The sequence below is a fragment of the Chiloscyllium punctatum genome, chromosome 2 (genome assembly GCF_047496795.1).
Source record: "Chiloscyllium punctatum isolate Juve2018m chromosome 2, sChiPun1.3, whole genome shotgun sequence".
Lineage (NCBI taxonomy): Eukaryota > Metazoa > Chordata > Chondrichthyes > Orectolobiformes > Hemiscylliidae > Chiloscyllium > Chiloscyllium punctatum.
In genome coordinates, this window is record NC_092740.1 from 57,255,548 (window position 1) to 57,266,803 (window position 11,256).

Sequence of the window (11,256 nt, forward strand, 5' to 3'; positions counted from 1 at the left end):
CCACCTCCAACACACCCCATCCACCTGGACACCCCGTGCTGGCCTCTTACCTGCCCTCAATCTCTTCATATCCAACTGCCGCCGCGACATTGACCACCTCAACATGTCCACCCCTCTCACCCACTCCAACCTCTCACCCTCACAATGCGCAGCCCTCCACTCCAACCCCAACCTCACCATCAAACCAGCAGACAAGGGAAGTGCAGGGGTAGTTTGGCGCACCGATCTTTACACTGCTGAGGCTAAACGCCAGCTCGCGGACACCTCCTCCTATTGCCCCCTTGACCATGACCCCACCTCCCACCACCAAACCATCATCTCCCAGACCATCCATAACCTCATCACTTCAGGGGATCCCCCATCCACCGCCTCCAACCTCATAGTCCCACAACCCCACACCGCCCGTTTCTACCTCCAGCCCAAAATCCACAAACCTGACTGCCCCGGCCGGCCCATTGTCTCAGCCTGCTCCTGCTCCACCGAACTCATCTCTGCATACCTCGACATGGTCCTGTTCCCCCTTAGTCCAAGAACTCCCCACCTACGTTTGGGACACCACCCACACCCTCCACCTCCTCCATGATTTTCGCTTTCCTGGCCCTCAATGCCTAATCTTCACGATGGACATCCAGTCCCTATACACTTTCATCCCCCATCACGAAAGCCTCCAAGCCCTCCGCTTCTCCCTCTCCCGCCGACCCAACCAGTACCCTTCCACTGACACCCTCCTTTGACTGACTTAACTGGTCCTCACTCTTAACTTCTCCTTCCAATCCTCCCACTTCCTCCAAACCAAAGGGGTAGCCATGGGCACCCGCATGGGCCCCAGCTATGCCTGCCTCTTCGTCGGATATGTGGAACAGTCCATCTTCCGCAGCTACACTGGCACCTACCTTTTCCTCCGCTATATTGATGACTGTATCGGCGCTACCTCGTGCTCCCACGAGGAGGTTGAACAGTTCTTCCACTTTACTGACACCTTCCACCCCGACCTCAAATTTACCTGGACCGTCTCAGACTCCTCCCTTCCCTTCCTAGACCTCTCCATCTCTATCTCGGATGACCGACTCAACACAGACATTTACTACAAACCAACCGACTCCCACAGCTACCTAGATTACACCTCCTCCCACCCTGCCCCCTGTAAAAACACCATCCCATATTCCCAATTCCTTCGCCTCCGCTGCATCTGCTCCCAGGAGGACCAGTTCCACTACGGAAAAGCCCAAGTGGCCTCCTTCTTCAAAGACCACAATTTCCCCTCCGATGTGGTCGACGATGCTCTCCACCGCATCTCCTCCACTTCCCGCACCTCTGCCCTTGAACCCCGCCCTTCCAATCGCCACCAGGACAGAACCCCACTGGTCCTCACCTTCCACCCCACCAACCTCCAGACACATCGTATCATCCTCAGTCATTTCCGCCACCTCCAAACAGACCCCACCACCAGGGATATATTTCCCTCGCCACCCCTATTGCCCCCTTGACCACTCCCTCCACGCCTCCCTCGTCAGGTCCACACCCTCCACCAACCCAACCTCCACTCCTGGCACCTTCCCCTGCAACCACAAGAAATGCAAAACATGCGCCCACACCTCCCCCCTCACCTCCCTCCAAGGCCCCAATGGATCCTTCCATATCCGTCGCAAATTCACCTGCACCTCCACACACATCATTTACTGCATCCGCTGCACCTGATGTGGTCTCCTCTACATTAGGGAGACAGGCCGCCTACTTGTGGAACATTTCAGGGAACACCTCTGGGACACCCCCGCACCAACCAACCCAACCGCCCAGTGGCTGACCACTTTAACTCCCCCTCCCACTTCGCCAAGGACATGCAGGTCCTTGGCCTCTTCCATCGCCAGACCCTGACCACACGACGCCTGGAGGAAGAGCGCCTCATCTTCCGCCTAGGAACCCTCCAACCACACGTGATGAATGTAGATTTCTCCAGCTTCCTCATTTCCCCTCCCCCCACCTTATCTCAGTCTCAAACCCCGGATTCAGCTCCACCCTTTTGACCTGCAATCTTCTTCCCGACCTCTCCGCCCCCACCCCCTCTCCAGCCTATCACCCTCACCTCCTTCTCCCTATCGCATTCCCAGTGCCCCTACCCCCTACCATTTATCTCGTTCCGCTTGGCACACCAGCCTCATTCCTGAAGAAGGGCTTATCCCCGAAACGTCGATTCTCCTGCTCCTCGGATGCTGCCTGGCCTGCTGTGTTTTTCCAGCAACACATTTTTCAGCTCTGGTTTCCAGCATCTGCCGTCCTCACTTTCTCCTCAGGAGTTTCCAATTAGCTAACCATTCTAAATTGTGTGAACTGTTCTAGATATCTCCTGGACATAACTCGTAGCAACCCAGGGGAAAATAAAATCCCTGCTACTACAACTTGATGGCAGGGCAAGCAATATAATTGCTCTCTCAGCAGTGGGTATGCTTCCTTATATACCACCACAAACCAGCCATCTCTCAATTGGTGAATTCCCCCATACCCTCTCATGTGCTGTGCACCAACCCACTCCCTGACCATTCAAGCAGGTCTATTACATTTAGCTTTGTAGATTGGTCCTTGGGACCCTGATTCAATTCCTTTAGATTAGATTACTTACAGTGTGGAAACAGGCCCTTTGGTTCAACAAATCCACACTGACCCGCCGAAGCGCAACCCACCCAGACCCATTTCCCTACATTTACCCCTTCATCTAACACTACGGGCAATTTAACTTGGCCAATTCACCTAACCTGTACATTTTTCGACTGCGGGAGGAAACCGGAGCACCCGGAGGAAACCCACGCAGACACAGGGAGAACGTGCAAACTCCACACAGAGAGTCACCTGAGGCGGGAATTGAACTCTCTGGCGCTGTGAGGCAGCAGTGCTAACCACTGTGCCACCGTGCCGCCCACTGTGCCTCAAGAGACTGTGTGGAGTTTGCACATTCTCCCCCATGTCTGCATGGATTTCCTCCAGGTGCTCTGGTTTCCTCCCACAATCCAAAGATGTGCAGGTTGGCTGAATTGGCCATGCTAAATTGCCCATTGTGTTAGGTGCATTAGTCAGGTGTAAACATAGGGTAGGATAATGGGTCTGGGTGGGTTACTCTTCGGAGAGTCAGTGTGGATTTGTTTCGCCAAAGGGCCTGTTTCCATACTGTAGGTAATCTAATTGTAGGCAGTCGATTTTAAGCAAGGCAGATGGAAAATGTGTCCAGACATGAAGCTGCAGAAGTGGGAGAGTTCGGGGCACAGACGAGAGAGAGAGTACGGGGGCTGCAATAATGTTAAAACAAAAGGATCTGAAAGGGAATTTGGCTCATGGTACAAGGTGAGTATAACAACTTAATTTTCTATATGGCAGATACATGAGTCTATCTCACTAAAGATAGCAGTTACTTAAAAATAACATGAACGGAAATATTGAATTGCTCAAATATTTTCAGCAAATGCATCAAGTTGCATTTGGTGGCCAACACTGAATTGATAGCACACACTTTTGAACTGAAACAAAACACAAAGTCTTAACAATATTTGTTGAATGGATTTCACATTTCATTCTGTCGCTGGCAACAGAAGATGTCTGGACTGCAACCGTGAGATCATCAAACAGAATAAGCTGCCGATCGTGCTGGAGAACGGTCACAGAAAACAGATGAAAATACAAAACAGAAATCCCTTGAGATCCCTCAAGCCTGCTCCACCATTCAATAAGATTATTGCTAATCTGTTTGCCTTTCAAATTCTGCAGTCCCAGCTACTCCCTGATTCCTCTGCCTAATAAGAATCTGTCTACCTCTCCCTTAAAATTGTTAAAAGACACCACTGCCTTCTGAGTCAGAGTTCCAAAGTCACTCAACTTGCTCAGAGAAAAGACTTTACCACTTCCCTGTCCTAAAAGTGTGACCCTTAAAGTTTTAAACAGGTCCCCCTAGTTCCAGACAAACTATAGATTATCTGCTTTCTAAATTTGTCCATACACATGAATTTAAGGTAAAAGTTGAAATACTATAATAATCAAAAGCTTGTGTAATGTTTTTGAGCATAATAGAGAAATTTGTAATTCCAAAAACACATTTTTTCCTAATTTGTTACACAGTTAAATATCTATTCAATAAATTCCAACTCTGAATTACACGGACTGTCACATTAAGGTTTAAAATTACAAGTAATTTGCAGTCATGTGAATTCTCAGTCTCTACTTGGGCAGATGACACAATGCACCCTGTGGAAGAAAGAATTTAGTGACAGCAGCTTCTGAATTCCCCTGTTTAATTGTGAATGTCAGAAGTTATTGTCATTTTCACAGAGTTAAAAATCACACAACACCAGGTTATAGACCAACTAGTTAGTACTTCCAAATAAACCTGTTGAACTATAACTTGGTGTTGGATGACTATTAACTTTGTCCACCTGAGTCCAACACCGGCACCTCCACATAACAGTTTCACAGAGGAACGAGGGGATTGTTACAACTGCTGGTGAGCACGGTGTACTTTTTTTTTTTTTTAGATTACTTACAGTGTGGAAACAGGCCCTTTTGGCCCAACAAGTCCACACCGACCCGCCGAAGCGCAACCCACCCATACCCCTACATCTACCCCTTACCTAACACTACGGGCAATTTAGCATGGCCAATTCACCTAACCTGCACATCTTTGGACTGTGGGAGGAAACCGGAGCACCCGGAGGAAACCCACGCAGACACGGGGAGAATGTGCAAACTCCACACAGTCAGTCACCTGAGGTGGGAATTGAACCCAGGTCTCTGGCGCTGTGAGGCAGCAGTGCTAACCACTGTGCCACCGTGCCGCACTTGTAATATTTGCAAAGTGCGGAGTGGCAATAAAATGATTAAACCACGTGGAATTCCTTCTGGAATTCTCTGCCTTAGTTGGTGACGAGAGAATGTAGCCGGAGCCTTTCCATGTGACAAATTAGAGCTGGTCTAACTGGTTGGAAACAAGATCACAAGAATCTGTTTCACATTTATAGAGTCCTAAGAGTCGTACAGCATGGAATCAGACCCTTCACCCAGGAGAAGGCTATGGAGTAGAGTGAGATTTATGTGGAACATGCTAATATGCTAGGACATTTTGTGATCAAGAAAGGGGTGTTGGGACTCTTGAAGAGCATTAAGGTGGATAGGTCCCCAGCGCCTGATTGTATCTATCCCAGGTTGAGAGAGGCAAGAGAGAAGATTGCTGGGGACTTGACCAAGATCTTTCTATCCTCGTTAGCCACTGGAGACGTCCCAGAGGATTCATTAGTAGCTAATGTTGTTTGTCTGTTCAAGATGGGGAATAGGGGTAATTAAAAGAAACTATAGACTGGTGAGTCTCAAAGTGGTTGGGAAGCCATTGGAAAGAGCTCTCAGGGATAAGATTTACACACATTTGGAAAAGCATGGCCTAATTAGTAACAGTCAGCACAGCTTTGTGCAGGGCAGGTCATGTCTTGCTGACTTGATTGAATTTCCTGAGGTGACAAAGGTGATCAATGAGGGTATTGTAGAAGATGATGTCTACATGGATTTTAGAAAGGCTTTTGACGAGTGTCTCATGGTAGGCACATCCAGAAGATTAAGATGCAGGAGGTCCATGGTGACTTGGCTGCATTCAGAAGGCAGAGGGTAGTGGTGGAAGATTGTTATTCTGGTTGGAAGTCTGTGACTTGTGGTGTTCCAGAGGGATCTGTGTTGGGATCTCTGCTGTTTGTGATATATATGAATGTCTTGGATGTAATTGTAGATGGGTGGGCTAGTAAGTTTGCAGACAATATAAAGATGAGTGGAATTTTGGATAGTATAGAAGGTTGTCAAAGGATACCTTTGATACCTGGCATTGATATACTTATGTATGTTGCAGATATGGGCAAGAATTGGCAGATGGTGTTGAATCCGAATAAATGCGAGGTGCTGCATGTAGGGTTATCAAATGTTAAGGAAAACTATACAGTTAATGGCAGGACACCGAACAGCAATAAGGTGCAGAGGAATGTTGGGCTTCACGTCCATAGCTCTCTGAAAGTGACCCCTCAAGTGTAATGGCATGCTTGTCTTTATTGGTCAGGGAACTGAGTACAAGAGTCAGGATATCATGTTACAGTTTTATAAGACTTTATTTAAGCCACACTTAGTATTGCATTCAATTCTGGTCATCATTACAGGAATGATGTGGAGGTTTTGGAGAGGGTGCAGAAGACGTTTACAAGGCTGCTGTCCTGAATTAGAGAGTATCAGCTTTAAGGAGAGGCGAGAAAAACTCTTTTTCTCTGGAGTGGAGGGTGAGGGGAGAAATTATAGATATCTATAAAATTATGAGATGCACAGATAGGGTTGATGGTCAGAATCCTTTTCTTCAGAGTTGAAACATCTAAAGCTAGGAGGTATGCATTTAAGATGAAAGGGGGAAATCTCAAAGGAGATGTGAGGGACAATTATTTTACAGAATGGTAGGAGCCTCCATCACGTGCGACCAGGAGTGGCAGTGGAGACAGACATGATAGCCATTTCAGGGACTTTTAGATAAGCACATGGACAGGCAAAGAATTGAGGGATATGGACTAAGGGCATAGTTTTATTTGGTGTCATGTTTGGCACAACATCATGGGCCAAAGGGTCCATTCCTGTACTGAACAGTTCTATGTTCTTTCCACAGTGTCCATTTCTAGTCATCACGTATTAGGAAGGATATTATTAAACTAAAGAGGAATCAGAAGAGATTTACTTGATATGGAAGGTTTGAGCTATAACAAAAGGCTGGATAAGCTGGGACTTTTTTCACTGGAGCATGGAGGTTGAGAGGTGACCTTATTGTGTTTTATAAAATCATGAAGGGCATAGATAGGGTTAATTTTAGGCTGGGAGATTAAGTCGAGGGGCAATATTTTTAAAGTAAGAGATTTATAAAAGACTTGAGGGGCAATTGTTTTACACAGAGGGTGGATCACACACGGAATGGACTTCCTGAAGAAGTGGTGGTTGCGGGCACAGTTAGATAATTGTATGAATAGGAAAGACTTGGAGGGATATGGGCCATGGTCAAACTGGTTGGACTAGTTTAGTTTTGGATTATGTTCAGCATGAATTGGTTGGACCGAAAGGACTGTTTCTGTGCTGTAAGACTCTATAACCTAAGACCATAAGACATAGGAGTGGAAGTAAGGCCATTCGGCCCAACAAGTCCACTCTGCCATTCAATCATGGCTGATGGGCATTTTAACTCCACTTACCCACATTCTCCCCATAGCCCTTAATTCCTTGTGGCATCAAGAATTTATCAATCTCTGCCCTGAATTTAGCGTCCCGGCCTCCACTGCACTCCGCGGCAATGAATTCCACAGGGCCACCACTCTCTGGCTGAAGAAATGTCTCCACATTTCTGTTCTGAATTTACCCCCTCTAATTCTAAGGCTGTGTCCACAGGTCCTAGTCTCCGCGCCTAACAGAAACAATTTCCTAGCATCCACCCTTTCCAAGCCATGTATTATCCTGTAAGTTTCTATTAGATCTCCCCTTAATCTTCTAAACTCCAATGAATGCAATCCCAGGATCCTTTGGAGTTTAGAAGATTAAGGGGAGATCTAATAGAAACTTACAAGATAATACATGGCTTGGAAAGGGTGGACGTTAGGAAATTGTTTCCATTCACTGTCCACTATACCATCAATTTTGGTGTTATCTGCAAACATACTAGCCATGCCTCCTACATTTTCATCTAAGTTACTTATATAAATGATAAACAGATGTGGACCCAGTACCTGAGCAACACTGCTGGTCACAGGCCTCCAATCTGAAAAACCACCCTTCACTACCACCTTGTCTCCAACCATAAAGCCAACTTTGTATCTAGTTATAGGTTTGCAAAGTAAATGTTCAGTAAAAGTGAATAAAACTGTGGATGCTGGAAATCAGAAATAAAAATACAAAATGCTGAGAACACAGAATATTTGTAACATTATTAAAATACTCAGAATTTTCATCACTTCTGAAAACCTATTAAGACTTGTATATTTATTTATGTATATACATTTCCCAGACTCGTCACCAGCCCTTGCTGGAGAATCTACAGCAATCTCCCAAAAAGGAGGCATTTTTGATGACAGAGGTTCACAAACTCTTTACAATGCGAGACCACACTTACCTACGCCGATCAGCAGGTACTTGTGCTTGAAGTATCTGATCTGCTGAGTGTAGTGTCGAGTGGTATTCGAATTGGAACCAGATCTGTGCGTCTCAGTCCAGTGGACATACGCCTGTCCTTTGGCGTGAATTTTAAGAGCTTTCACCTCGATCTCAGCGTTGACCTCGACAATGATCCGCCCAGAGACCCATTCCCCGCAGCTGTAGGTCGGGATGTTGTTGTCCACGGCGCGGTCGTAGAGTATTGTAAAACTCGTCACTTTCCCCATTGCTGCGGGCCCCGAGGTGGAGAGATTTTAAAGTGAGACCCTTCCCCTGCCAATTGAGTGCGGTCTAAAGCGGGATTGGGAATGTCCCTTCTTGTACCGATCGGTAAACACACCGCCCTTCCCTGTTCAGTGTTTTGTATAATGAGCAACTCCACAGTGCCAGGGCAGTGAGCTCAGTCTGCTTCCGCCTTTTTGGCATGACAGAGCTGTTGTGTGGCTTCAGATAATGCACACGCACTTACTGTCAATTCAGTCCAGATTCATTGACAGGACATGGGTATATTTTCATGCTCTTCACTTTTACGACGGCCTTCCTTACTTTTTGCGCTGGACGTGGGTGGGGGGAGGTGCGGTGATATTACATTGTTTGTTCCCCATGTAGTTGTAACTTTGTTCCGTTTTAAGTGAGAGCCAATGCTTTTCTGCATGCATCATATATTAACATGCAACATATATTAACATGGTAATTCTAGTTAACTGCAGCCTGCATGTCCTAAAAATATTAAAAACAGTAACGAGTGAACTGAAAAAAACAACGGCGCTGGAGAAACTCAGCTTGTGTAGCAGCATCTGTGGAGAGAGAAACAATTAACATTGTTGACCCTGGTATCCCTGATTTGATATGATTAAATTTATTACTGTCTCGTGTACCAAGGTTGAGTGAAAAGTGTTGCTTACTGTGTCTCACACCTGCACACACACATGGGTTCTGTGGATAATATAAGCACTACCGCAGTTAGGCGGTCGTGTGGGGAGTTTAGAGAGATAAAAAGAAAAATAAATGAAAAGTGTTGTTTTATGTGTGTTATAGGCAAATCGTACTCCAGTGCATCAGGGTAACAGAACGGAGTACAGAATACAATGTTACAGCTGCCAATAAAATGCAGAGACATCAACATTAACATTAGGGAGCTCCATTCAAAAGTCTGATAACAGTGGGGAAGGAGCTGTTCTCGAATCTGTTTGTACATGTATACAAACTTTTATATCTTCTGCCTGATGGAAGGTGTTGGAAGAGAATATAACCAGGGTGGAAGAGTCTTTGATTATGTTGGTGGTTTTCCCGAGACAGTGGGAAGTAAAGATGAAGACAGTGGAAGGAAGGCTGGTTTGCATGATGGACTGGGCTGTGTTCACAATTCTCTATAGTTTCCTTCAGGCTTGGGAAGAGCAGCTGCCATACCACACTATGATGCATCCAGACAGGATGCTTTTGAGTGCATCTATAAATATTTGTAAGAGCTTTATGGATATGCCAAAGTTCCTTAGACTCCTGAGGAAGTACAGGCATTGCTATTCTTTCTTGAGTAATGTCAACATGGATGAACCATACAGATTGTTGGTGATCATCACTCCTAGGAACTTGATGCTTTTGTCAATCTCCAGCTCAGCACCATTGAGGGGTTGTGTTCTCTCCACTCCACTTCCTTAAGTCAATTACCACCTCCTTCATTTTGCTGACATTGATAGAGAGATTATAGTCTTTACACCATACCATTAAGCACTCAATCTCTTTCCTGTATTCTGTCTCATTGTTTGAAATCCGACCTATAACAGTTGTGTTGTCAGCAAACTTGTAAATGGAGTTGGTGTGGAATTTGTCATGAGTGTATAAAGAGTAGAGTAGGGGACTGAGTACACAGCCTTGTGGGGCACTGCTGTTGAGGATTATCATGGAGGAAATCTATTCTGACTGCAGTAAATTTGGAGTTGGAGATGAGCTTGTTTGGAATTATGGTGTTGAAGGCGGAGCTGTAGTCAATAAGGAGGACCCTGATAAATGTATCCTTGTTATCCAGACTTTCCAGGCATGAGTGTAGGGCCAGGGAGATGGCATTGCCATGGACCTGCTATGTCGGTAGGAACATATCATGCTTCTTTGGAACTGAAGAGGGCTGGAAATTATGGTTTTTTTATACCATTGACAAAGTGAGTAGAACAGATATTAATGGTGCTCAGAGCATAAGACAAAGGAAGTGCTAACTGTGCAAAGTACAGAATAGGTTGGCCTTGTTGACATCATCTATGCTACCACAAAAAAAATGTGAAGAACCTATATAGGTCTGTCACATACAACTGCCTGCAAGAGTCTATTCATCATGCTGGCAGTATCAGGATTTGAACCCACACCTTGATAGAGACTAGAGCTTAAACCCAGTGCCTTAGACCATTCAGCTATACTACCTAATAAAGGGCTTTTGCCTGAAATGCCGATTTTCCTGCTTCTTGGATGCTGCCTGACCTGCTTGCTTTTTTAGCACCACTCTAATTTAAACACTTGTTGACATCATACTCACGTAGGGGTTAGGAGGGGCTGTAATCAAAATGGGATACAGCGTTTACGTTTTGATGTGATGAGCCTGAAGTCTATAAATTGCTTAGGCCAACAACAAGATACTGTTTCTTCAGCTTGCATTGGAATTTTGTGTAACAATGCAGCAGGTCTAAGATGGGCAGTTTTGCACATAGTAAAGGGAAGTGCATTGAGACTCTGCTACATTGCTATTAAGCTGTACTTGCAAAGGAATACCCTACTAACTGATACTAGTTTGGGTTCTGCCAGGACCACTTGGTGCCTGATATTTTTACAATCTTGGACCAAACCCAAATGTGGATAAAACAGCTGAATCCAGAGGTGAAGTGATAGTGATACTGACATAGGATTCAACAGAGTATGTCATTAAGGAGCCTTAGCAAAACTGGAGACATCGGAAATCAGAAGAATACTGCTGGCAGGTGGGACTAGATTGGGTTGGGATATCTGTTCCATGCTGTACATCTCTATGACTCTAATTGGTTGGAGTTATATTCAGCACAAAGGAAAATGGTTGTTGTTATTGGA

General features: G+C 45.6%; 1 protein-coding gene across 3 annotated transcripts in view; it reads right to left on the reverse strand.

Annotated features, from left to right (window-relative positions):
* Positions 1–8,637, reverse strand: part of LOC140484450 (arrestin domain-containing protein 3-like) — a 78,494-nt gene extending 69,857 nt beyond the window's left edge. The window contains exon 1 of one of the 3 annotated variants that reach the window (XM_072582888.1): positions 8,147–8,637. In XM_072582888.1, coding sequence (XP_072438989.1) covers positions 8,147–8,414 — 268 coding nt within the window. In that variant the 5' untranslated portion in view covers positions 8,415–8,637. The remainder of the gene's footprint in view (positions 1–8,146) is intronic. The other 2 variants (XM_072582873.1, XM_072582872.1) reach the window with 2 other exon arrangements.
* Positions 8,638–11,256: the final 2,619 nt, after the last annotated feature.